The 26,513-nt window shown below is 45.3% G+C and overlaps 1 protein-coding gene across 1 annotated transcript in view; it reads right to left on the minus strand.

The window, feature by feature from the left end:
- Positions 1-26,513, minus strand: part of CFAP74 (cilia and flagella associated protein 74) — a 98,634-nt gene that overhangs the window by 49,949 nt on the left and 22,172 nt on the right. Inside the window, exons 11-17 of the mRNA XM_060259605.1 lie at positions 25,133-25,306; positions 24,507-24,625; positions 19,056-19,122; positions 16,995-17,084; positions 7,202-7,375; positions 4,627-4,801; positions 736-857 (exon numbers count right to left, since the gene is read on the minus strand). Coding sequence (XP_060115588.1) covers positions 736-857; positions 4,627-4,801; positions 7,202-7,375; positions 16,995-17,084; positions 19,056-19,122; positions 24,507-24,625; positions 25,133-25,306 — 921 coding nt within the window. The remainder of the gene's footprint in view (positions 1-735; positions 858-4,626; positions 4,802-7,201; positions 7,376-16,994; positions 17,085-19,055; positions 19,123-24,506; positions 24,626-25,132; positions 25,307-26,513) is intronic.

Here is a 26,513-nt window from a genome sequence, read left to right on the forward strand (position 1 = left end):
TTAAATAAATAAAGAAATATTTCCAATGCAGTTTCCAAGAATAACAAAATACAGTGAATGAAAACGAAGCAATGTCAAAACAGCGCACTATCCCTAAATCACCAGCACTCTAAGTTAGCAATATAAAACACTAACCCAACTAGAGGCAATAAAGAAACTCTTAAGACAGACGGAACTTAAAATTTTTCTAAAATCCAGCAGTTTAATTAAAATAGCAGGTAAAACCATAGACAAAACCAGTGAGAGAAGGGGGGGGAGGGAAAAACTAAGCAGAAGTAGACCTGATCAAACATCTGTATGAGAGATGGCAGGAAGCCCCATACATGACAGGGATATAGAACTTTAAAAAGAAAATCATATCAGGTGCTCAACACCAGTTCACACGTGCACGTTCCACTGCAAGAGAGGTGAGGGATGCAGCCCGTGTGGAACAGCCACTGCTCATCCAAGAGGCAAGTGCTAGTTGGTTGTAGCTCACAAGGCACCAAATAATCTACTAAGGAGATGTTGTGGCATACACAAATGTGCAAATCAACCCTCAGAGTCAAGAACACATGCACAGTAGGACAGCTTCACAATTGTGCACATTCCACATACATTCACACATGCACATATAGTGATGCCATGGAGAGAGGAGGGAAGACATTCTGCTGTTTATGTTAGGATGACCCTTGCTCACCCCAGGCATGGATAAGCAAAAATTAACAGGTTTGCTGCCACCCATATGTTTAATACCTTGCCCAATGTAATTTCGGGTAGTTCTTCCTGGAACTGATGTTCCAGAGGGCTCACGTTCATAAAGGACGGTGTATTTTGTTCTGTTATGTCCAGCACAGAAAACTCTTCACTGGCTGTTCCTAGAAGGCAGACAAATGAGAACCTGGATTGTCATGAACCAGTAACACGCAGTGCTTTGAGGGCTTCTTTGTCGATTCAAACAAGGCCAACGTAACCCCCTGGTGATCTCTGCAAAAGGATGCAAGACACGTTGTTCCTCAATGGTCTTATGTAAAGGGACCCGTTGATGGGAATGGCATCTCTTGGCAATAACAGGGCAATCCGTTCTCTGCTGTTCATTTCAGACTGCTAAAAGCAAGATTCGACATTGGCTGGTCAAACAATCACTCCCAAAATCTCCAGGTATTTTTCAACCCAAAGCTGGCAACACTAAGTATTACTCCCATATTGCAGAATGTGGAGGGCAAGAAGGTTGAGCAGGGGCGGATGGGGTGGGGCAATGCCTTTCTTAATTTCCACCCAGCAAGTTGTTTGTATGATCTGAACTAGAGTCTTTCCAATTCACACATTTTCAGCACTGGTCCTTTGAAGGCCTATGTGCATCAGGGGCTGGTGTGCTGATGTCAATGCTACTAAAAATAAAATAATAACTTGGTGTTTATAGAGTACTTTGAGTGCTCCTATACATTAACTTGTTGTGATCCTCACAACCTTTGAGGTAGGACAACATTATTTCCTGCCCTCTTTCATACTAAAGAGGTAGGGGTTGAAGTTGCAAGAAGGAGACTTTTGGAAGCCATCTAGTGAGTTCATGGAGACTTGAAAATTCATAAATCACTGACAAGGATTTTGTTTTGCCTTCTTGTAGAAACACCTCAAAATGCTAACTGGACCACAGGCTCTATTTGATGAGAACAGTGGGAAGGCATTTATACTTCTTGATCTTGTATCTATATTACCAAACAGAAGTGCTTGTTTTCTCTGTCCCACTCCCCACTCCCCCCCCCCAAAAAAAAACTTGAGAGAGAGCCTTTGTATCACTTTGTTCCAAAAATTACGGGTTGTATAAATAAACTTGACATGTGGTTTTTCTTTTTTGAAAGATGAGTGTAGAGATGATAAGCAAAGAGATGAATTAGAACAATTCTATAGCCTCCAGATTAAAATCCAGAGAGGTGGGGGTGGGGTTTCTTTCTGAGATAAGGTTAGTATTTTACAATTTTTGCTGATTTTAGTGTATGTGGTTTGTGGAATAGAGTGCTGCAGAAATCTGAAGACGGAGAGGGAAAAAATGGCTGGGTGAACTGGGAGTTTGGTTAGGTCACTGGGCAGTGCATGTCTACAGTATTGCCTTAAATTAGATTAAAATTAAATTAGATTAATTGAGCTCCCTTTCTCTCACAGAGCCACAGGAGTTCTGTAGGAGAGAGAGGGCCCTAACAATAGTTTGCTTTGCAGATGCAGCTGAAAACGCACTAGCAGAGGCAGCATTTGTGATGGCACCCTGTTCTTGGAGGCCCTGTTTGCACAATTTTTGTCCCCTGCCCACACCTTTCAGAGGGTAAGCAACTGCAGGGTCATGTCTTCCCATGGATCAAGCACTGGAGAACTTGGTTCATGTTATTTCCTGCATATAAGTGCACTTGTGGGGCGACTCTGCATGTGGAAGGGTTGCCAGGTCTCCCCTGGATATCAGCAGAGGATGGGGTAGTAAAATTGCCAAATCCAGATTGGGAAACTCCTGGAGATTTGGGGATGGAGCCCAGGAGGGACAAGGACCTCAGTGGAGTACAATGCTGTAACGTCCACCCTCTAAAGCATTTATTTGATCCAGGGAAACTGATCTCTGCAGTCTGGAGACGAGCTGTAATTCCAGGGAATCGCCAGTTACCTACCTGGAGACTGGCATCCCTAGCATGGAGGATTATTCAATGTATGAAGAGAGTGTCCCTATGAATGCAAGAGATGTCATTCCAGGTCATAAGGGCAAAACTGCCTCTGTCTGCCTCCTCCAAAAGTGTAGGCCAAGAGTCCCCCATTTGCTGTCCGCCAACCACTTTCCCAGCACCTACCAAGTGATTTTTGAATGGGGAGGGGCTCCTCTCGAGCGGGGCTTCTGATTGGCCACTGGCTAATTGGCTATGCAGATTAAAATAATATTGTTTCAGCAGCCACTGCAATGTTGGTTTTATTCTCACTAACGCTTTGTCATGGGTACTGGGGACCCTGCAGGAGAAGCTGAGCCTGCAGAAGAAACTGTGCCCCTGCCACCTGCACCAGTGCCCCTGCCTCCTGCTGGAGAAGATCCAAGCCCCCCTGCCTCGCCCTCTCGGGTGGCTCGTGTGCGTGACCGCCTTCGTCAGGACCTCAGGGATCGGAGGAGGGCAGCACGCTCACGAGCAAGACGCTCCCTAAGCCCTGAGTTTTGAAAGGATTCTGGCCCTTCTAGGAGTGAGGATGCTTGAGTCTCAGCAGGATCCTGGCTGCCTCTCTGAGCCAGCAATTAGCCCAAATGGGCAACAGACAGCAGAGGGCTACATAGCTGTGGGCTTTGGGAGGAGGCTTTGTGGAAGCAACTAGTCACTTACCTGACGTTCTAGCATCCACTTCGGCTTTTGACTTTGGCTTCTGGACCCCCTGACTTTGGCTCTGACTTCTGGGCCTCCTGACTTCGGCTTCTGAACCTCTGACCTGCGATACCTAGACTGTGATTCGGTTTTGGCGCCTTGGACCCTCTTTGCTCACCGGCTACAGACCCTGGACTGCCCCTGGACTTTGCCTGACCCGGCCCCAGCCCGTGACACACTTCTCCTCCCCCCACCCCCAGCATAAGTTTTTGTCTCCTGTATTCGGGCTTCCTCTGTGCTCTTGCATTGGCCATTGTGTGGTTGTGCCTGCCACCTGCTGTTGTCAGAATTCCAAAGTTGCCCACGGGCTCAGAAAGGCAAAGGTTCTCTCCTCTGAGATGCAACTGAAACTGGGAACTGATCCCTAATCACAGAACTATCATTCCCATGTATGGTTGCCAGCTTCCAGGTTGTGGCTAGAGATATCCCACCTGTGCAACCTGGGACCGACATATCTGAGGGACCATCTCTCCCTGTATGTGCCCTAAAGGGCTCTACGCTCAGAGAATCAGCATCTACAGGTTGTCCCTGGCCCTAAGGATGTCCATTTGGCCTCGACTAGGGCCAGGGATATTTTGGCCCTGGCACCAGATTTGCTACCATTTTGCAGGGCTTGTAAGACAGCTGTTCTGCCAGGCCTTCAACTGAGGCAGTGGACGTTCAACCTAAATCAAACTGGCCTCCCTTGCTGCAGTGTGCTGACATATACGGAAGCACAGTGACGAATGCTGAAGCGTCTATCTGGTGGCCCAGCTACAATATGATATCTGATTCATCTGCCAGCCGGAAATTTTGTGAACTATTCTTGTCTCCTGTTTAAAACTACGAGGTTAATTGTTTAAATGACTGTCTTACTGGTTTTAATGCTCATTTTAATTATTAAATTATGTTGTAATCTGCTCTGAGTCAGTTCACAGGGTAGGGTGGAATATAAATCTCATAAATAAATAAAAGAAAGAAATTACAACTCATCCCCAGGCGACAGAGATCAATTCACCTGGAGAAAATGGCTGCTTTGGAAAGTGTGCTCTGTGTCGCATTATACCCTGCTGAAGTCCCTCCCCTCCCCAAACCCCAATCTCTTCAGGCTCCATCCCCAAAATCTCCAGATATTTCCCAACTCTGAGCTGGCAATCCTATTCCCAAGGTTCTCTGGAGGAAGCCAAGACAATTAATCAAGGAGTAATAAAACTTACGAGAAATGTTTTCCCCAACTTTCATCACTAGCATTTACCTTTTATTTCTAAAACCAAAAGCCTACCTAAATGACTGAAGGATGATTCGACATCTGTTTTCGACCTCTCAGGGAGGCTGATATGCTGGATAACTTCTTCAGAACAAAGAAAAGAAACCGTTCCCTTCGCAGTAACAGACTCAGTTACGCCAGGGCTGCCAACTTTCTCAGTGGAGATATTGTCAGTCAGGCCTGCACAGACCTAATTACAGAACATGTTAAAAGAAAAAAAGCTAAATGCCAATTATTTCAGTTATTATCAACAAAACCTGATGCCACCTATCTCTACAAACTGACTGAAGTGAAAATAGAAAACAGATTTCTTCAAATGGATAATTTCTAATAATTTGTGCATCTCTTAAGGAAGATGAAAAGTAGCATGCTTATCTATTTATTTTATTTATATATTCTGCCCTTTCCCATAACGGGCTCAGGGCAGATCACAACAAAAATTGAGCAATTAAAAAACCTACAATTCAAATTTAAAACACTACAATAAAACCAGAACAATAGAACAACAGAACAGAATAAAGTGCATCACAGGCGGAAAGGGAACATTTCACAAAATACAGCAGTTTTTGGCCCAAAAAGAAATGATGATGTTAATAATAAGATTCAGCACCACAAAAAAGGTAAAGGTTGTCCCCTGTGCAAGCACCAGGCATTTCCAACTCTGGGGTCACGTCACATCACAATGTTTTCATGGCAGACTTTTTACGGTGGTGGTTTGCCATTATCTAACAAGGCTGTAAAGCACGATGTTCCAACAAGGGAGATGTTTGCTGAGTCTCCAGGAACATGAGGACCAGAAGAATTAAAAGAAAATGATAGGGAAGAGTAGGTGTGTGTCAAAGAACAGGGTCATGTAGGCTTGCTTCCATTCACTAGTCACTGAACAATCTCCATAGTCAATTCACTGAACAATTTCATTAGTCTTAATCAAAACTCATGGCTTCCATCCAAATTATTGTGATGTTTCGCCTGGAGGGAATCCCTATTCTATTCAACTCATCATGAGATAAAACCTTGAGTTAAATCAAGAGATGTGCTTTCCCTTGGACCGTCTCCCCAACAAGCAAAGGTCTCCAAGGCGTGGAATCCATATGTGCAAAAATAAAGAAAGAAAATATGCACTTTATGGTTCTAGACATTCTGCATTTGATCAGAAATTATAGAAATCTAGATATTCTGCATCTGAATGGAAATCTGTTGTTTTCACAATGCTTGGTAGAGGATCTAGAGGTAGGTTTCGTCTTGTTGGTCCGTCTGAGGACCCCCCTTGGCTTTCCTTTGACAGTCTTTTTCTTTCTTCAAAAACCTCACCTGAGGAGAAAGCCACAACCTGCTTCTGGTTAATGCTCAAATTATGGGAGAAAAGGGGGGGGGGGCATAGGCAGGTCGTGCCTACCCAGGACCTTCTGAACATGGCAGTTAAGTGTTGCATTCCAAAAGGTAAAGGGAAGGAACACTGAATTTAAGCACTAAATCTGATGGGATTTTGATGGCAACTTTTCAGGCTGGGACCCAAGAACAACTATAAATCTCTCTGATTACTATGGCCACCTTTGGAGGCTCTCCTTTGGGCATCCCTGCCTCTACAGGAAGCTCTACAGGAAATAACTCCTTCTTCCAAGCATGAGAACATAAGCAAAACTGCTGGGTCAGACCAAGGGTTTGTCTAGTCCAGCATCCTCTTTGCAACAGCAGGTAAAGATGTTTCCAAACACCCTTCATCTAAGGTGGGTGGTGACTAGGGCCTTCTCGATCACAGCACCACAGCTCTGGAAACTCTCTCCCCATGGAGATTAGTTGGGCCCCTTCTGTTGCCACCTTCCACCACAGGGTGGCATTCTCTCAAAGATCCCTCCTTCTTGACCAATGTTTTTATTGTTGTTTTTATATTTAGAATGTCCTTTAATTCTGTTTTCAATTGTTTGAATGATGTGCATTTATTACTTATGTTGGGGTGCCACAGTAGCCCTTGTAAGGGCAGAAAGGCAGGATACACATTTTGTAAATAAATAACAATAAATACAATTTTCAATTCTGACAGTATGCCCAATCAAAGGTGTCTGTGACTTATTCCTTTAACAGAGAAGCTTTACAGGAAATAACTCCTTCTTCCAAGCATGAGGACATAAGCAGAACCCTGCTGGGTCAGACCAAGGGTTTGTCTAGTCCAGCATCCTCTTTGCAACAGCAGGCAAAGATGTTTCCAAACATCCTTCTTCCATTTCTGCCTCCAGCAGGGCTTTTTCTTGTAGCAGGAACACATTTGCATATTAGGCCACACACTCTTGATATAGCCAATCCTCCAAGAGCTTACAGTAGGCCCTGTACTAAGAACCCTGTAAGCTCTTGGAGGTTTGGCTACATCAGAGGTGTGTGGCCTAATATGCAAAGGAGTTCCTGCTACAAAAAAAGCCCTGGCCTCCAACAACCCATATTCATACTGCCTCCAACCTGAGAGGTTCCATTCATATGTTGGGGCCATATGGTTCCCTCTGGGAAGGAGCACCTACTGATTATCAAAGGCCGTCTTAAAATCTGCTGATCGTTTGAGGTTTCCAAGACCATCTGATATACATGTCCTCCGACTAACCGCTTTCTCGAAGGAAGGGGGCGATATCACAGTGTGCGCAGCATCTGAGCCAGCTGATCTGTGAAGCTGGAACCATGTTGCCAAGGCCCCGCAGTTCGTCAAGGTGATGGTCCGTGAAATTGTCTCTCCCACCACATGAGTGCCGAAGTCAATGAGCTCTTTATCTAGTGCCAGCTGTAAGAAGGAAAAAACCATAATTATCACTGCCCTAGATAGGCGGCAACATCCGTTAAATGAACATCTACCGTTACAAGCGCAAGACCTCACAGTCTTTACTGTCACTTCAAAATACAATGCCACAGAGTGACACTCCCACAGAATACAAGGAACCTCTCTGGAAGCCACATTTGTGCATGTGTGAATGGTGGTAAGTATGTGTGTGGGGGGAGAGAACAGGAGGAGGAGGAGGAGATCGGATTTATAACCTGGCCTTTTCTCGAAGTCTCAGAGAGACTTACAATCTCCTTCCCTTCCTCTCCCCACAACAGACACCCTGTAAGGTAGGTGAGGCTGAGAGAACTGTTCGTGGGAGAATAGCTCTGAGAGAACTGTGACTGACCCAAGGTCACCCAGCAGTTGCATGAGGAGGAGCAGGGAATCAAACCTGGTTCTCCAGATTACAAGTCCACCACTCTTAACCACTACACCAAACCACTACACCAAACTTACAGCCAGTCTAGCCAAGGTGGGTTTTATATTTACGCCACAGAAATGGGGAGTGGGGGAAGCATTGGTGTAGTGAGGGGGGTTATTTATTTTAAAATATTCATAAGTCTGCCTTTGTACTTACCAAGTCAGAACACATGTGCCCCACCCTGCTTCCCATTAATTCTGCTGGGGTGGGCAAGTCTTGTACAAGGCTCCCATCAGGCATTGTTAAAGGATTGATCATACATTCCTGGGTCCCAAGGCATTAGCTTCAGCCTTGGCAATTTGTTGTTCTGGGGAAGGCCCTTCCTAGCTAAGTACCTGCTCTTTAGAGCACTGCTGCCTTTGGAACTCAGCTTCATGATTGCCCAAGAGTTTTCTGCACCTTACTGAACTTCATCTACTATTAGAACTTGATCTCTTGTCTGCTTGGTCTGGATCAGACAACACAGAGGTGATGCTGGCCAGGAAGGCTGATGTTTTATAGCAGGGGTGGCCAAACTGTGGCTCAGGAACCATATGTGGCTCTTTCACACATACTGTGTGGCTCTCAAAACCCCCACTGCCGATGGCTGGCTTGGAGAAGATGTTCGTTTATTTAAATAATTTCGCCAAGCCAAGCCAGCCAGTTGCTTGGAGAATGCATTTAAAGTTAAAATTGTTTTCTTTCCACCTCTCCTTCCCTCCTCCATCTACTTCCCTCCCTCCCTTCCCGCTCTCAAACATCTGATGTTTATTCCATGCGGCTCTTCAGTTAAGCAAGTTTGGTCACTCCTGTTTTAGAAGCATTAGATCCACCTGTGTTGGATGGATGCTGCTTTTGCACAACAGGTTAAAAGCTTGGGGGCATTCATGGACCCAGCTTTACTGCCTGAAGTATAGACTGGCATAGTAACCAAATGTGCCTTCCATCCACTGCAAAAGGCTTGCCAACTCTCTCCTGTCTTAGGCTCAGCCAATTTGGCCATGCTGGTCCATGTTTTCATAACCTCACTGATCAATTTGTGCAATGCGCTCTATGTTGGGCTGCCCTTGCAGACAATCTGGGAACTGCAACTAACACCGGCTGCCGGTTTGTTTCTGAGTCCAGTTCAGGATGCCAGATATGGCCTTTAAAGCCCTTCATGGCTTAGGACCCACATGTCTAAAGGGCCATCAGTTATGGTCTTCTGTTGGCTGTTCTCCCACTTAAGGTGGCCCACCTGATGTCAGCCAGAACCTGTTTCTTTTCCATTGTAGCTCCCACTCTGTAGAATGGGCTCCATGAGGAGATGAGGTAAACAGTGTTGCAAATCTTCAAAAGGTGCTATAAGGCTGATTTACCATTTAATGGGGGGGGGCTCAATTGCAGGCATCTCTTTGGGAGGGGGAAGGAATATATGGGGTTCTGTTCTTTTGGTTTTAAATTGCAGTGTTTTGACTGTGACTCATAAGCTGCCTTGAGCCACACGGAAAGGCGGGATATAAATATTTTAATAAGTAAATATCCTGGGCCCCATCAAAATGACAGTGGCTTCCCCCAAAACCTGATCACTGTCAGACCCAGAGGAGGGCATGGAATCCCTCCAGAGTGTGACAGACTGTTCATTCCACAACTGAGCATATGAAGCTGCCTTATGCATAGGCCATTCATTAGTCAGTCTAGTTTAGTACTATTTATTGTGACTGGCAGCAGCTCTCCAGGGTCTCAGGTATTGAAAGGTCTTTCCCAGCATGTGAGAGCCGGTTTGGTGTAGTGGTGAAGTCTGCGGACTCTAACCTGGGAGAATCAGGTTTGATTCCCCACTCCTCCACATGCACCTGCTGAGTGACCTTGGGTCAGTCACAGTTCTTGGAAGAGCTGTTTTCTCAAGAGCAGTTCTCAAAGGAGCTCCTTCAGCCCTGCCTACCTCACAGGGTGGCTGCTGTGGGGAGAGGAAGGGAAAGGAGATTGTAAGCTGCTCTGAGTGAAGGGTAGGATATAAATCCAATTTCTTTTCTTCTTCTACCAAGAAGAATCCTTTAACTAAGATGCCTGGGACTGACCTTTACTTTCAAACATGCAAAGTGGGGCTGGGGCTCAGTGGCAGAGAATCTGCTTAGCATGCAGAGGGTCCCAGATTCAATCCCCGACATCTCCTGTTAAAAGGATCAGGTAGGAGGTGAAGTGAAAGGCCTCAGCCTGAGACCCTGGAGAGCTACTGCCAGTCTGAGTAGACAATATGGACTTTGATGGTCAAAGGTTCTGCTTCAGTAAAAGCCAACTTCATGTGTTCATGAGTGTTCTATCACTGAGCGATGGTTCCAGTGGGCCTAAATTCAAATTCTCTTCCTGTACCACCAGATGAGCATGGGATGTGACAGTATAGCACTATGGCATATTTAGAAGATTTATACCCCACCTTTCATTCCGAATCTCAGAGTGGCTTACAATCTCCTTTATGGCCGAGGACCTGCTTACCTTAGGGACTGTCTCTCCCCACATGTTCCCCAGAGGGTACTTAGGTCAGGAACACAAAACTTGTTATCGATCCCTGGGCTGAGGGAGGCAGGACTGAAAACAACCAAGAAGGAGCCTTCTCAATTGCTGCCCCTCATTGGTGGAACCAACTGCCTGAGGGGGTCAGAGCCTTGTGGGACCTTGCCCAGTTCTGCAAGGCCTGTAAGATGACACTTTCAGTTAGCATTTAACTGAAATGCTGACCACCACCAAGATGCCAGATCCAACGAATGCTAAGATCACTGAACGCCATCTTAAATTTGTATTAAATCTGCATTGAAATTAGCGCCAAATTATTTTAAACTGTTTAATGCTTTTAATGTAAATGTTTTTATTGTAAGTTATGTGTTATGAGCTGCCCTGAGCCCGCTTTGGTGGGGAAGGCAGGATATAAATCCAATAAAATAAAAATAATACCTTCCACCCTCACAACAGACACCCTGTAAGTTGGTGGGGCTGAGAGAGCTCTCCCAGAAGTTGCCCTTTCAAGGACAACCTCTGCCAGACAGCTATGGTGACCCAAGGCCATTCTAGTAGCTGCAAGAGGAGGAGTGACGAATCAAACCCAGTTCTCCTGCACACTTAACTACTATACCAAACTGGCTCTCAACTGGTACATTTTACTGAACTGGTGATACAGAGTCAGTTTCTGGCTCCCCAGTCCACCAACATTTGATCCCTACTTAGGTACAGGATTTCTGAGGACTGGGTCATCAGCTATTTTCATGAATTTAACTGTTTTGATATTTGGATGTGTTTGTTGTACTGCTAAGTTTGACATTTAGTGACAAATAAGAGATCCAAGTAACTGATTTATTAAGCAACTCATTTCCTGGTAATTGGCTGCCAAGTCAAGGGGCACATTTCTAAACTTGGTGATGTTCATTGCTATGGAAAGCTGGCAAGAAGCTATTTGTGCCAAGCTCTGAGAATGTGTCATGGTTTATTTGACAGTAAAGGAACAAAAAAAATGATCCGAAGAAACATCTCCGATATAGAAAGAAAGTCCCAACAAGGCAAAGACAGCTCCCAAACAGAAATCTCCCCAGGAGTCCTGTTTGCTTTGCCATCTGCTTGGGCTAACATAGTGGGTTGGTGGATCCAAAACATTTAGTAGAATAACTTGGCAAGCTGGGGATAGGGAGAAGGAAGGGACAGTGGGTCAGAAGAGAAACATCTCTGCAGCAAGGAATACTAGATTTTGTGGTGCTGAACTGTGTTCCCTCTAAGCTGACTCAGTGTGAGCTAGCTCACAGATTTTTAGCATTTTTTAAACATTTTTGTCTTAGCTCAGGAAGAACGACCCCAGAGTACAGTGATTTATGCAGTAGCTCACAACTTTAACACCAGTAGCTCGCAAAGTAGAATTCTTGCTCCCAAGACTCTGCAGCTTACAGGGAACATTGGTGCTGAATAAGCCTGCCAGCCTTGATATGTGTACCTGCCTCTGGTCCCACCAGGTCCTCCCCTTCCCTATGGAAACTAGACCATTTTGCTGGGAAGGGTACTGGTTCTGGTGGTCCAGATCCTTCCTTAGTTAGCAGAGCATACGAGGCTTTGACACAGAGGTGCTGGTATTGAATCAGAACAGATCATGTGGTTACAAAGTTACACAGAATAATATCTACTACTTCTAGAACTTCCAGACCCCAACTCATGATTCTTTTAATCTGCTAAAAAACTTTTCCATGACTCTGCATACAAACTCACAGTCCACTTTCTCTATATTTAGGACTGCTTGTCATTCCTTACTATTGTTTGATGAAGAGTGCTTAGAGCACACAAAAGCTTACATTCTGAATAAAACTTTGTTGGTCTTAAAGGTGATACTTGACTCCTGCTTTGTTCTGCATGTCTGATAGTAAAGGATAAGAGACAGAGAAAGATCCTATGCTATCTGCCTAGCAGATGGGGGTGGATGCAGAGAGGAGCATCCTGCAGTCCCATCTTGTGTGGGTGTAAGGAGGGAGGGAGAGAGAGCAGGAAGGAAGTCGCTTTTCCCTAGGAGTGCTCATCTGCATCCTAAAGAGGGACTGTGACAATAGAGAGAAAACAGGAAGAAGCTTAGGCTGATTCTGCACCGTCTCTTGCCCCGGAGCATGCTGACAAAGTATTTTGGAGTTTGGAAAGAGTTCCGCACATGTTGATCCAGAACAGGAGTTTGATACGGCTTCTGCAAAGCTTATTGCGGGTTTTTTGAACTCCTCTTTTTACAGGTGTTTCCATTTTGATTTGGCTGTTGGCGGTGTGAGCAGAATTCTTCCCTTCGGGTCTATTTTTCCTGTCCCTGTCCTGGTGATCACGCCCTCCATCCCTCCTCCTTTTCTGATGTGCCTACTGTGACCCGACAACCCTTTTTTAAAAAAAAAAACATTCCTCATTTGTGTAACTACCAGGCCTGTAGCCAGAAAATTTTGGGTGGAGGGGAAGCAGGCGGTGCACTGGGGATGTGTGCAAAGGAAAGTGGTGTGTAGCGGCGGTGGGCCGGCAGAGGAGGCTCTGAACGGAGGGGCCCTACAGAGAGGAGGGGGTTAATAGAGGGGCCATGCCCCCTGTGGCTGCAGGCCTGGTAACAATGTAATTTCGCTCAATGCAACCACAAAAAAACTGCTGTGCCATGGCCATGCATGAACACACACACAACACACCGTTTCATTTTTTAAAATATTTTTAATATTTATTTTATTTATTTATATTAAATATGTAGGCAATTTGTCTCCCCAACCAGATTTGAATAAATTTAAAAGGAGGGCTGTGGCGGGGGCAGCAAGGGTGGCAGCAGCGAGGGCGGCTGTGAAAATGGGGGCGGGGAGAATAGTTGCAGAGCAGAGTCATGAGAGGTGGGGAGAGTGGGGTGGCAAGAGCAGCTGCGGCTGTGGGGAGAGTGGGGCGGTGAGAGCGGCAGTGGCGAGAGCAGAACCGCAAGAGTGATGGAGAGAGCGTAGCGGCGAGAGTGGGGGCGGCGAGTGTAGTTGCAGTGGGGAGAGCGGGGTGGTGAGAGCAGCTGCGGCAGCGGGAAGAGCAGGGGGGCAAGAGTGCTGGGGAAAGCGGGGTGGCTAGAGTCAGTCAGTCAGTCAGTCAGATTTTATTTGTATCCCGCCCTCCCCGCCAAAGCGGCTCAGGGCGGCTAACAACAAGAACTTAATGTATACATAGTACAATAATAATAGTAATAAATAACATTTAACTACAATTGATTAAAATCTATTAAAATTCTAAAAAAGACATTAATGTATTTGGTGCTATAGAGTGGTGGTGGCAGCCAGAGCAGGGCAGTAAAAGGAAGCGAGATTTGGGTGGAACAGCTTGCCCGCACCCTGCCTGGGAAAGGGGCAGCAGGGCTGCTCACTCCAAGGCTGTCTCCCTTGCAAGAAGCCAGTCTCGGAGGAGAGCTCACATCGGCACACCATCCAGCCATTCTCAGCTTCCCGCATCTATAACTCGGGAAGCTGAGAGCAGCAGGGCGGGTTGGGGAGTACCCAGCGGCATCCTGTAGGCACCGGTAGGAGGCGGAAAGAGACAGGAGGCTTGTGGTGATGAAGGACAGTAACACAGGCGAGAAGGGGGAAGCTCCCATCTGTCTCTCCCCCATCTCTCTTCTCTTTCTCCTTCCCACACTCTCTGCAAGAGAAACCTTCTTCCTCCACTCTTTATAGCATAATGTTCAATGGAGAGCAGCATTCCCCAAGGACTTTATTAACTTCTATTTCTACAAGTGCTACAAGCGCTCTCTGATGTCAGTTTACTGCCACACTGCCGTTTGCTGGTATGCTGCAGTAGCAAGTTTGGGGCAAATGGCAATTTTCAAACCTTATTGAAAGCAAAGCGTTTCAAGCACAGGCGGCAACACAGGCAGCCAATCAGCATGCTGGTTTAAAGCAAGCACATAAAAACAATGCAGCCTGTAAGGTTGTCGACAATTGGTCACCTTGTATCAAAACCGTGCCTTCAATGGAAAAAAAACCAAGAGGTGGAGATTTCAATGAGGAAACACAGGAAGAGCGACAGGAAATGCTCCAGGATAATGTTAGTGCAGAAACTAATCCCAGGGATGTACTGGGTGGGGAGGCTGTGGTGCAGAAATAAATAATCTGAGTCGGCGGAAACAGACCCGGCTGAACACCGATGCAAGCGTGTAGTGCAGAATCAGCCTTAGTGTGTGCCTGACTGCCCTGCCTACTCTGTGGTCACTTGCTTCTGGAGGTCTGAGACACAGGGACATTGCATCAAGCGCTTCCAACGCATCTGACCAACCCAACCCAGTGGAGTGACTGAGTAGGACTGACATAAGGAGGAAAGAATACACCAGACATGCTCAGAGTTGCTGAGAGCTGCTGCAGCCGCAGAACAGAAAGCAAGGCAAGGACAAGGACTGCGTCCTCAACAGTGACGCAGCCCTCAAATCAAAAAGGCCTGGCATTGTCACGGGGGGGGGGGGGGGGGGAGAGAGAAGATGGGAACATGTAAAGCAGGGGTGTCAAACTCATTTGTTATGAGGGCCAGATCTGACATAAATGAGACCTTGTCAGGCCAGGCTGCATATGTACCTATTTAAGATTAGGTAACCAAGATTTAAACTTTATAAAGGACACAGGCAAACACAATTAAATATTTTAAAAAACCCCTTAAAATAAAGCATGGTTATAACATTAGCACTTGTTGGTCTTAAAGGTACTTCCTTGTATCTCTCCCATGGGATCCAAGGAACTGGGCAAAGGAAGCTCTGGTTCTTTCCTTCCTTCCCCAGGGGACCAGGATGGGGAGGAGCCTCAGCCAACAGAAGGAAGAGAGCTTGGCTCAGTAGCTCTGCTTTGCAATAGAAGGAGCCTGCCAAAGCATGCTCTGCCTTCCCCCCCCCTTCCTCCCCAAGGGAGGAGCCTCAGCCAATGGAGAAAATAGAGGGTTTGCTCTATAGCTCCTGTGCGATTGAGCAAGCCTGGCAAAGCAAGCTGTTATATAGAAGGAAGCTAGAGAGAGGAAGAGGGAAGCAGATGACAGCCAGTTGCTTGGGGGATGGATAGGGCCCCTCTCAGGGCCTAATTTGGCCCCCGGACCACATGTTTGACACCCCAAATTAAAGAGTTTAAAGCTTAACAGGCTGCATCCCAGAAAGATAGTGCCCATAGTTTTGGCAGAGATCTTAGAGCCTGAGAATGAGGATCAAAAATGCTTGCTTTATAAGCCCTATGCTCCAAAGGCTGGGATTGCAGAAGATCCCTCCATGTCCAGGAAGAACAGTCTACCACACCACATCTCCCACAACATAGCTGCAGGTATCAACATTATGTTCCCATCCCACCCTTGCAGGGTCTTAAAGCAGCTGGGAGGGATTTTCAATTGGGAAAACAGTGCATAGCAGGAAACAGCCCCGCAGCCTCGATCCATATTCCCCCTCTACCAGATGCCCTTATCTAGCTGTTTCATATAGACTCTGTCCTTGTCTACTGCCTTTGTCAATACTGTCATATCGTTACTGTCCTTTGTGGAATTGTGTGTCTAGTGACTTAACAAATGAACACACCATAGCTCCTTTGAATATCTGGCTTGAAAAATTCTCCAAAGGCTGATAGCAATGGATAAGCAAAAACGGTTCATAAACTTTTATTGTCAACTGATGAAGAGCCTAAGATGATGTTGTTGGTTTTTTTCAACCGCACAGTTAATTTTAGGTACAATTCTCTGAACGTGCTCTCTTCTAGCGATGCACTCAAGTGCACTTTTAAATGGAACCACCTACACGCCTTTTTGTAGGAATGGTGTCTGGTAATCTTTAAGAGAAATAATCAGAACAATGCTGAGGACTGAAATACAAGAAACCATCCTGCATTCTTGCGGCTATGCTGGAACCTGGGGACCAGTGTTATGCTATATAATCAGGACCTGATCTCTTCAAGGAATAGTTTGGTGCTGTATTATAGGACCTCCAAACCACACACCCAGAATGAGCTGAGGATCTCTCCACACACTGGTACTTTGGGGAGGTCCGGCACCCAGAGATCATCAGCCAGGAATAAGCTCTAGACCCAGAACCAGTCAACCAGGGAAACTAGATTAATCCCAGCTGGATTTGTCCACCTCTGGACTTTCACTGGGACTTCAAGAGCAAAGCAACAATCAGTCTGAGATAACCCGAGTTCACCTGGCAGTGCAAGACTCCCCATTCCAGAGTCCCACCAGGGAGCAGAGGGCTCTGACAGGATCAGGGTTCCATCAGCATGCCGAGAAGGGTTGGACAATCACGAAGAGCATATCAAACTTCAATTTCTGTCTTGGGGCAGCTGGTGCAACATTCTTACAGACTGAGATGCCTGCTTTCTAGTGTGTACATTGCTGGAATACCACCCGGACAGTTCAGCTTCAAGGCCGCAGACCTTTCCCAACTTTGCCGGTGCTGCTGGACAGCTCCTGTCCTGCTTGGCATTTTGGCAGCAAGTCACCCGTGCAGCCTGAAAGGAATAATAACCAGGAATAGGACACTGTGCGTCCCAATTCACACAAGCAAGGTATCCTTCCATTTCCTGTTACTTGATTCTTCTGCTATTAATGACTCAGATTTTTTTTTAAAAAAATGGTAAGCCTCTTCTCCTACTTACATTCCATTTTCATTTCTGCATCCTGACACAGAGTCGCCTCAGCCAAAGATTGGAAGATAAGAACAGGACTTACCACACATTTCTTGGTTGAACATTTCAACGGGATTGAAAAGGAGCCAATATGAGATAAGAAGGCAATTTCTCCTTGGAGATCTTCGTTTATCTAAATGGCGGAGAAAGCAGCTGTGAAGAATCTGTTGTGATCCCCCCCAATTTCATTTATATCCTACCTCTATAAAGAAAGTCCAGCTGCGCTACTTAGGGTTCCTAGGAAAACTGCCGGATGGAGCTGTCCTGATCCAGACCTGGTTAGATTCAGCAAGAGTGCTGTATATCAATTGCTTTCAAACCATGTTCTGTGGTTATGACTGATATGCCAAAACCATAAATCTCTAGATTTACTAAAATCTCTAGATTTACTAAAGTGGTGCAAAATCGTAGTCTTATATGGAGGAATTAGTTCTTGAGATATTGCTGTCCCAGGCTGTTTCAAGGTCAACACCAGCATGGACACTACTGGGAGCTGCTAATGAAGTTCTGGTGCCAAGCTACACGTTCCATGAGTCCAATTTGGTCACTACCTTCTGCACCAGCTGTAGCTGCACCAGCACTTTTCAAGGGCAGTCCCACAGAGAATATGTTACAGCAGTCTAGAAGAGCCAGTCTGATGTAGTGATTAAGTGTATGGACTCTTATCTGGGAGAACTGGGTTTCATTCCCCACTCCTCCACTTACAAATGCTGGAATGGCCTTGGGTCAGCCATAGCTCTCGCAGGAGTTGTCCTTGAAAGGGCAGCTGCTGTGAGAGTCGTCTCAGCCCCACCCACCTCACAGGGTGTCTGTTGTGGGGGGGGAGAAGATATAGTAGATTGTAAACCGCTCTGAGTCTCTGATTCAGAGAGAATGGCAGGGTATAAATCTGCAGTCTTCTTTTCCTTCTAACACAGAGGTCCTTGGAATGCATATAGATGGCCCCATCCTCGCTTTAAGTAACGCGTGACACAGGTGTTTCCCAGGTCACTCTATTCTGAATGCCCCCTCCCCCAAACAGAAAAACATGCGTGAATCAGGCTTCTGCTTTCGTTTCAGGGCTGGCAGCTGAAGCCAGGCCTTTAGGGATTCAAGCAATCAAGTCTGTGAACAGCTCAAGCCTACACTGAACAGGTTGTCAGACTGAGGAGGCAGGACAGTCAGGAGGAGTCTGTATAAAATCAGATGGGACCCTACTGGCTCCTCAAGTCATTTGATTTTGCTGGGCTGGAAACTGTAGTCTACTCTTCTGGATATCAGCAGTGAGATCAAGCCAGCCATACCACCTCCTTGAAAGCTGCCCTGGGGTAACATGGAGCAAGGTGCCTGGGCCCTGCTGCCAGCATTCCTAGTCCAAGATGTGCTGGGCATGGAGCAATTCATCCCGATGAACATCCTTGAGCAGTAATTGTCTTTACCAGGTCTTTGTTTGGGACATGTTGGGTTATAACAGATGGGCAGTTAGGGGAGGACTGGAAGTGTTGCAAATCAGGCTGGTCCAAAAAGAGTCGTCCCAAACCCTCCACACACTCCTCGGCGAGGTGGTCCCACCCTGTCTGCAAGGCGACTTGGAGCTATCAGATGCGGGGGAGGTGTGCCTCAGAAGCCAAACTGCTCTTTTTCTCCCCCAACAAGTCAAGCACTCATGTGCTAAAGCGCTTTGACTAGTTATTATCCCCCCCCCCCACTGGAAAAAGCTGGAAATGGCTTAGGGTGGCTTGGAAGTTTCACACCACCAAGGTGCCTCACTTGCACACTTCTCCATCCAGACACCAAAGAATCAACTGGCCTGCGGCTCCAAAATTTGCTACCACTTCGACAGTGGTCGCTTTTTGAGCCGATTGAGGCTGCTGGAGGACAGGGTGAGCATGGGATGGGGCCAGGTGGCAGTTGCAAGGTTTTTGGGGTCAGTTTTTGAGGCATCTCTGAGTCACCCCTAACTGTCCGTCTGTTATCACCGGTTATAATTTGGGATGTTGACTCAATTGCAGGTACTGTTACAAAACAGAGCATATCAGTTTTTTATCCCTTGTCCATTTAATACTTTTCTGCTATCATAAAATTTTTGCAAACGCGGTTGCTTCGTGATCTGTATCATTCTCACCATCGGTTTAAAGGTCACTCCGACTTCACATGACATTCCAGCAGACATGGGGCCAGGAGGGTCAAAGCTACAATGGTAATTAAAATGTAGAATTCAGTCATGGTTTGAAAATTCGTTCGTGTGGTAACAGCGCCAGGCAGAAGACATCCCTTTTAGGCATTTCAATAAGACCTCAACCAGAATTTGATTTGATTCATTATCTGCCTTTTAACTGGTTAATCATCTCATGAATTTAAATATACATGCGCATTACTGAAACTGCAATATAGTTGAAGCAAGCACTTTACAGCCTCTCAGTCTTTGTTTGAATCTAAGATTTGCTTTAGAGCTCTCTTTTATATTCTTTATTACAGACATGAAAATATTTCGTCACACAATGCACAATCGGTTTATCAAATTCACCATCACATGATATGGCAATGACTGCTCACCAGGATAACTTTTAAAGGAAATAATGAAAGTTGATGAATGCTTGTCAATGGCTCCTAATCTTGATGACCAGGGCTTTTTTTGTAGCAGGAACTCCTTTGCATATTAAGCCACACACCCCTGAGGTAGCCAAACCTCCTGGAGCTTACAGTAGGCTCTGTACTAACAGACCCGTAAGCTCTTGGAGAATTGGCTACATCAGGGGTGTGTGGCTTAATATGTAAAGGAGTTCCTGCTACAAAAAAAAGCCCTGTTGCTAAATGGAACTTCCATGTTCAAAGGCAGCATACTTTTGAGCATTGCTCACATGGAAGAAAAACGGGACACAGATCTTGCTTTCTTTCTAAACAGAAAACAGGAGAAAGCTCTTGCCTTCTTTCTAAACAGAAATTAAACCAAGGTTTAGAACAAGGGTACCCAACCTTTTTCAGCTTCCTGGCGTCTTTGGAATTCTGATGCATAGTCATGGGCTGAATGACAAAATGGCTGCCGCAGAAGGTGGAGCCACACTCACAATCCATCAAATGCAGTGAAGAAGAGGAGTAACTTAAACAAAGCAAACATTGCCACCAAAGCAACGTAATTTTTATCTGCACAGCCAATCAGATCTTCAGGGGCCAATCACAGCCCCACCTGGCCCCACCCACTATCTGAAAATACTTGGCAGGCACCAGACACGGTAGTGGAGAGAAAACAAGCTCAAAGCTGCTTGCACTCAGACAGCACCATGAACCAAATTTTAAATAATTGAAGACTTTTTTTAGAACTAAGCTCTTTATGCAAACAGAGGAAGGTGGTGGAAAGATCAAGGGAAGTGTGCAAGCATGGCAGCGAGCTGTGTTTGTGCCCAGTCGTGGCTTCATCGCTTGTCACAACATCTGAATGCAGCCAAAGTCTTGTCCTTTTGAACAAGAAAAAAAAGGGAACAAGGGCACGAACAGAGCAGCAGCTAAGAAAAGTAAGCTCAAGAAGCCACCAGATCAAATTTTGCCTTTCGGATAAATATGGCAACAAAGGGAAGGGCATGATGTGGATATAAACAGCAGGACAATGTACATGAAATGCTTTGAACACGTAAAGTTGCTATATGCAGGCTGTCGTGTATGTGGACTAAGACTGTGTATAATTAAGGGTGTTCCTGCCTGACTCATTGGAGCCTTAGCACTGAGCTTGGGGACTGAGGAACAATGGGCAGTAGGATCCAAATCCCTGATGCCCTGCTTCAATCACAGCTCCCCTGCTGGTTTGAATGATCCAATGGCGTCCTAACGTGGGAACCTTGAACTGTATATAGTTGGCCCCGTTGGCCCAGTTAGTCAGTCTTAGAGTTCAGCCGTTACCGTGCTGTACTTAATAAAAGAACTATGATCACTTCAACAGCGTCTCCTCCTTGCACTGAACCCACTATTTGTGGATGTTCTCTCCCCTCATTGGTGGATCTGTATAATATGGGATGTAAAAGGAAGATACAAATGATCCTAAGGGACCCTTCACATCTGGGCCATTTGCTATTTGAGATCTTACCGTCAGGTAGACAATATAGAGTGTTGAAGACTAGGACAAACAGATTTAAGGACAGTTTCTATCCAAGTGCTGTGGTTAGGCTAAATGCAGGGTTATGAAGGATTATCTGTTTTAGATATATTTAAATGGTTTAAATGGTTTTATGAATGTTTATCTGTTTTAGATATATTTAAATGGTTTGAATGGTTTAAATGGTTTTAGATGTATTTAAATGGTATGAATATGAATATGTGTGTTTGATGTGTTGGTATGTTTTGTGGAAGAGCACCTCATTTCATTGCTCTCTTTTTGTTGAGAACAATGACAATAAATTTATCTATCTATCTATCTATCTATCTATCTATCTATCTATCTATCTATCTATCTATCTATCTATCTATCTATCTATCTATCTATCTATCTATCTATCTATGTATACCGGCTAACATATCATTAAACATAGTCCAGCAGTGGCAAAAAGTGCAAACCTATGCAGAGTATAAGCTTTTGAGAGTCAAAGCCCCCTTCTCAGTTACATGCTTTCCACTCGAAAAGCCTTACACTCTGAAAAATTTGTTGGTCTCTAAGGCGGTACAGGACTCAAATCTAGTTCTTCTACTGTGGAGCAACACAGCTATCCTCTGAAATGATCTTCTTTCTGCCCCGTGGTGCAGAGCCATAAAGCTGCAGTACTGCAGTCTGAACTCTCTGCTCACGACCCGAGTTCGATCCTGGCGGAAGCTGGTTTCAGGTAGCCGGTTCAGGTTGACTCAGCCTTCCATCCTTCCGAGGTCGGTAAAATGAGTACCCAGCTTGCTGGGGGGAAAATGTAGATGACTGAGGAAAGCAATGGCAAACCACCCCGTAAAAAGTCTGCCGTGAAATCGTTGTGAAAGCAATGTCACCCCAGAGTCGAAAACGACTGGTGCTTGCACAGGGGACTACCTTTACCTTTTTAAGGCAGTACTGGACTCAAATCTAGTTCTTCTACTGTGGAGCAACACAGCTATCCTCTGAAATGATCCTATGCAGAGTGACTCCAGTCAAAGGCTACTGAAACCAGTGGGAAAAAAACTGCATAGAATTGCACTGCATGAGAATGAAATGCAAACCGAAGTCATTTAATTCTTGCCGAAGCTGGGGGCATGCTCTTACACCTTTCACAGGTCCAGCCCCTTGGAGAAAACACTGACCAACTTTATGAGACTACTGTAAGGATTACAAATATGTATGTGACACGGGCTCTTGCTCTCTGTGAATGTTCATTTGTTATGATTTATTATTTCTCTGAGTTCTGATCTTTGATAGTTGGCTCCAAAGTTCAGCGCTATGCATTCCTGGCTTTAGAGAACAGATAATTTCCCACCAAATGACACATGACCATTAGGATTATTTTTAGACTCACTCAGCATATAAAACCGCCTGCCTTCTGCTTGGGGACTAGCAATGCAGGAAAATCCCTGGCTGAGACTTTTACGGGACAGCAAGAAAATAAAAAAGCCAAGTTGTCGTTTGATTTACAGCATAATTTCTGAACTCCTTGGCCAAAGCCGAGTTGGCTGTAATAAGCTGTTAATTTACAGCTTTCATCTTGTGATGAGATAAGAGAGCATTAGAGCACCAGAGTCCAATCCACACAGATCTGTTCTTAACATGAGCCACCACCAGCTGCAAATCTGCTACAACTTGTAATCTTCTTGGGGAAAAGGCTCAGAGTCAAGAAAGCTGGCCATGCGCTTGGTTAATACATGTGGTGAGAGAATAAATTTGCATTTGAACCATCGGTATTAACTAAGCCAAGGCGGTTTTGCATATATGACACATTTTGAACTCAAGCACAGATACCCCTACATCCTCCAAAAGAATCAATATGAGCTGGGAGGAGTTTACAATAAAAGGACCTTTCCCATCACACATGTCTTGGCATATCTATTCTGGGATAGGTGAGAGGGACATTTTCAGATGTCTCATCCCTGCTGTTTTCACCTGAAAAATCCACATTTTGATTTTGCTTCTCCCTCATGCAAACTGGAACTGCAGTTCTATGTTTTCATGCTCTGCTCCGCTATTCCCTTAAAATGTGAATGGTTTTTCTGTGTTATTTGTGTATTAATTTATCAGCAGGATATGTACAAGTAATGTATAATTCAAGTAATGTAATAAATACTGTATAAGCATACGTAATATGAACATACAAAATCAATAGTGAATAGCAGAGAACTTGACATCGCTGGTAAGAATATTAATGAATAAAACAAGGTAGGGGCGCTTTTGCTCATTCCTAGTGAGCAGAAGGCAAACTGGTCCACCACCGGCCAATTCTTAGTGGACCATCTATTGCCAGCAGTTTCCTAGGATTATTGCAAAGAATGTCAGACTAGTTAGACTTGGGACTGTTACAGCACTTCTAACGTTCCTAATGAATGATGCATGCTCAATTTAAAAAAATTATTTATATCGTAAACTCTTAGATCCTAAGCATCCATTCTTGGTTTGTAATTTTAACACACATGATGAGCACATCACAAGGATTCTGTAAGAGGATTCAACCCTCACTCTTCCCACTTAGGAGCTTTTGCTTTTTGAGAGCCAGTTTGGTGTAGTGCTTAAGTGCGCGGACTCTTATCTGGGAGAACCAGGTTTGATTCCCACTCCTCCACTTGCAACTGCTGGAATGGCCTTGGGTCAGCCATAGCTCTCATAGGAGTTGTCCTTGAAAGGGCAGCTTTTGGGAGAGCTCTCTCAGCCCCACCCACCTCACAGGGTGTCTGTTGTGGGGGAGGAAGGTAAAGGAGATTGTGACTGCTCTGAGACCCTGAGATTCAGAGTACAGGGCAGGATATAAATCCAATATCATCTTCTTCTTCTAAAACTGCTTTTCCTGCAACTCACACTCTTCTGACTTCAATTCAAGATACTGGTGAGACCAAACTCTATCCCTATATCCTATCATCACCAACTGGAGATGCCCCATTAAGGTAACTACATATGTAGAAATGCAAGGGCATGCTGAGAGGCTTGCAGAGAGCACTTCCTCTGCTTTGGAATTTGCTTCCACTGGTCTCACTCAGGAGCAAGACCTTATTTGAACTGGCATCTGGTGTCCAGCCACTGGGTGAGCTAGGATTCAGTGACCTCTGCACTTGCTCAGAATGTGAAGCCTTCTTCCAGGCTAAGGAACCGTTCCCTGGCAGAAAAACCACTTGGTTGGAGGAAGGATCCATACGCTGGAGAAAAGCAATAGGATACCGGCCAATGAGGAATTAACTGATGTCCCTGGTTGACTTCGGTGGAGTTGGAAAGATGTAACTCTGCACTGTGAGATGGAGAGAGGGCAACTACTGAATGTGTGGCTGAGATTAGATTTCATCTGTCCACCTCTTGGGTCATTCGTTCTTTGAGCCAATATATTCTTCAGTTCCATGCCTAAAACTAATAATAAGCCCCACCACTTTCCCTGGCTCTGATTCCACACACACACACACCAGCAAAGACCAAGCCACTGCCGTGTGTACTTACTGAACAGTGAAGAAGTCCTTGAGATGTTCACTGACTCCCACCAGCTTACAATAGTTAATGCTATAGAAGGCATTGATCAAAATCATCTTCTTTTTATAGGTTTTACCAACATCAAAGTCCTGGAAACAAATGAACATCTGTTATTTGAGTTGTGGCTCAGCTAAGGATTTAGGGGTTGCTGTGAAGCCCCTGGCAGTGAGCAAGAGACCAGCCCTTCAGTGACAGAGAGATGAAAGGATCTGGGGCTGCTCTTGGCTAAGCACACCATCCTACAGAGTGGCAGAAGCCAGCAGGAGGGCCTAGGGAAGGATGTGTCAAAGAGGCCAAGGAATGCTAGAGAATGGACAAGTTTTTATTTGGGTGAGAGCTCTAATTAAAAGATGAAATTACCAGTATAACTAGATGTGATGCTGGAGATCCACGAGCAGCTCTCCTGTCTTACTAAACTTTTTGTAGCAGGCGTGAAGAAGCCTGACTTAGATCAGGAACCCAGCATTGTGGATGGACAGAGGGTTAACCTTTTCTCCACCATCACCACCTTCCCAATTTTATTTTTTTAAATTTATTTTACAGCCTGCCTGTCTTGCTGAGAATCAAAATGGACTACAGGATAAAGCAGTACCAACCTTGAAGTGAATAAGGCTTGGCTTGCTGTAGAAAGGGCACCCCTTAAACTCACGCCCAGAGACTCGATGTTTGTGGATGATGCCGCTGTGCAGCTTCTCCAATTTTCGAGCAAATATATCCTTTTCCATTTTACTGGCACCCAAAGGTTTGGAATCCATTCTGCCATCTGGCACCTGCACAGAATGAGACTCTAATGAAGAGCCAGAGTATGCGCTAGTGTGACATGGTGAGGCTATTTGGGGATTTGGAAAGCTTCCATCTATATATTTCTTTTTCAAGTCAAAACTGCTTTGGATAACCTTTCTAGGCACTTACAATGGACATGTGAGTGAGGCAACAGATGGAATTGCAGAACATGCACAGTTTTTATCACATGCAAAATTAAATCAAATTTAAATCAAAATTTAAATCACAGTACAGATCTAAATCGATCATTTACGGGGCAACTTCAACATTTTGAGGAGGGTCTCCCAGTGTTGTCTTTATTTTTTTAAAAAGCAGCTGTGATGGGGGGGAGGAGGAAGAAGGAAGGAGAGGGAGGAAAGGGAGGAGAGGAAGGAGGAGGAGGAAGAGGAGAAGAAGAAGACAACGACATTGGATTTATATCCCGCCCTTCAATCTGAATCTCAGAGCGGCTCAAAATCTTCTTTATCTTCCTCCCCCACAACAGACACCCTGTGAAGTGGGTGGGGCTGAGAGAGCTCTCCCAGAAGCTGCCCTTTCAAGGACAGCTCTGCCAGAGCTATGGTTGACCCAAGGCCATTCCAGCAGCTGCAAGTGGAGGAGTGGGGAATCAAATCTGGTTCTCCCAGATAAGAGTCCATGCACTTAACCACTACACCAAGCTGGTGTAAACTTTTCATCAGGGCTGAAGCAGCAGGCTGGAGGAAACAGGGGTTAGCCTTTTCTCCTTTACTATTTCCCCTGTAGAAATCACTCCACCCTCTACCTGAGCTAACAGCAGCAAGTATGATTTCTATGGGAGAAATCAATGGATGAGATAATTCCCTCTCCTCAGTGACACAGCCTTGATCCACCACTTTCAGCTACTTTCAACACTAAAGAAAACATTGAGTGATCTGATAACAAACCTCCACTGCATGCATTGTCCAACTTTAGAATTATCTCTAGTCAGGTCATGGCCCTTGCTTCACCTCCAGGACCTCTATAAAGGTTACTAAGCAAAAGTAAATTATTTTTTAACATGCCTGTCCCCAATTTTTTTCTCTCTTTGCCCAGACATTTCCCCAAGCCACATGTGACTCAGGAGAATAAGATGATGCAGGTTCTTGGCTATGGAACAAAACAGAAGTTTCCACTTTGCGAGCGTACATTATTTATTTGTGATCTGAGCCATTAGGTATTGCACAGCGACAATAT

The sequence above is a fragment of the Heteronotia binoei genome, chromosome 18, assembly GCF_032191835.1.
Source record: "Heteronotia binoei isolate CCM8104 ecotype False Entrance Well chromosome 18, APGP_CSIRO_Hbin_v1, whole genome shotgun sequence".
In the NCBI taxonomy this organism is placed as follows: Eukaryota; Metazoa; Chordata; class Lepidosauria; order Squamata; family Gekkonidae; genus Heteronotia; species Heteronotia binoei.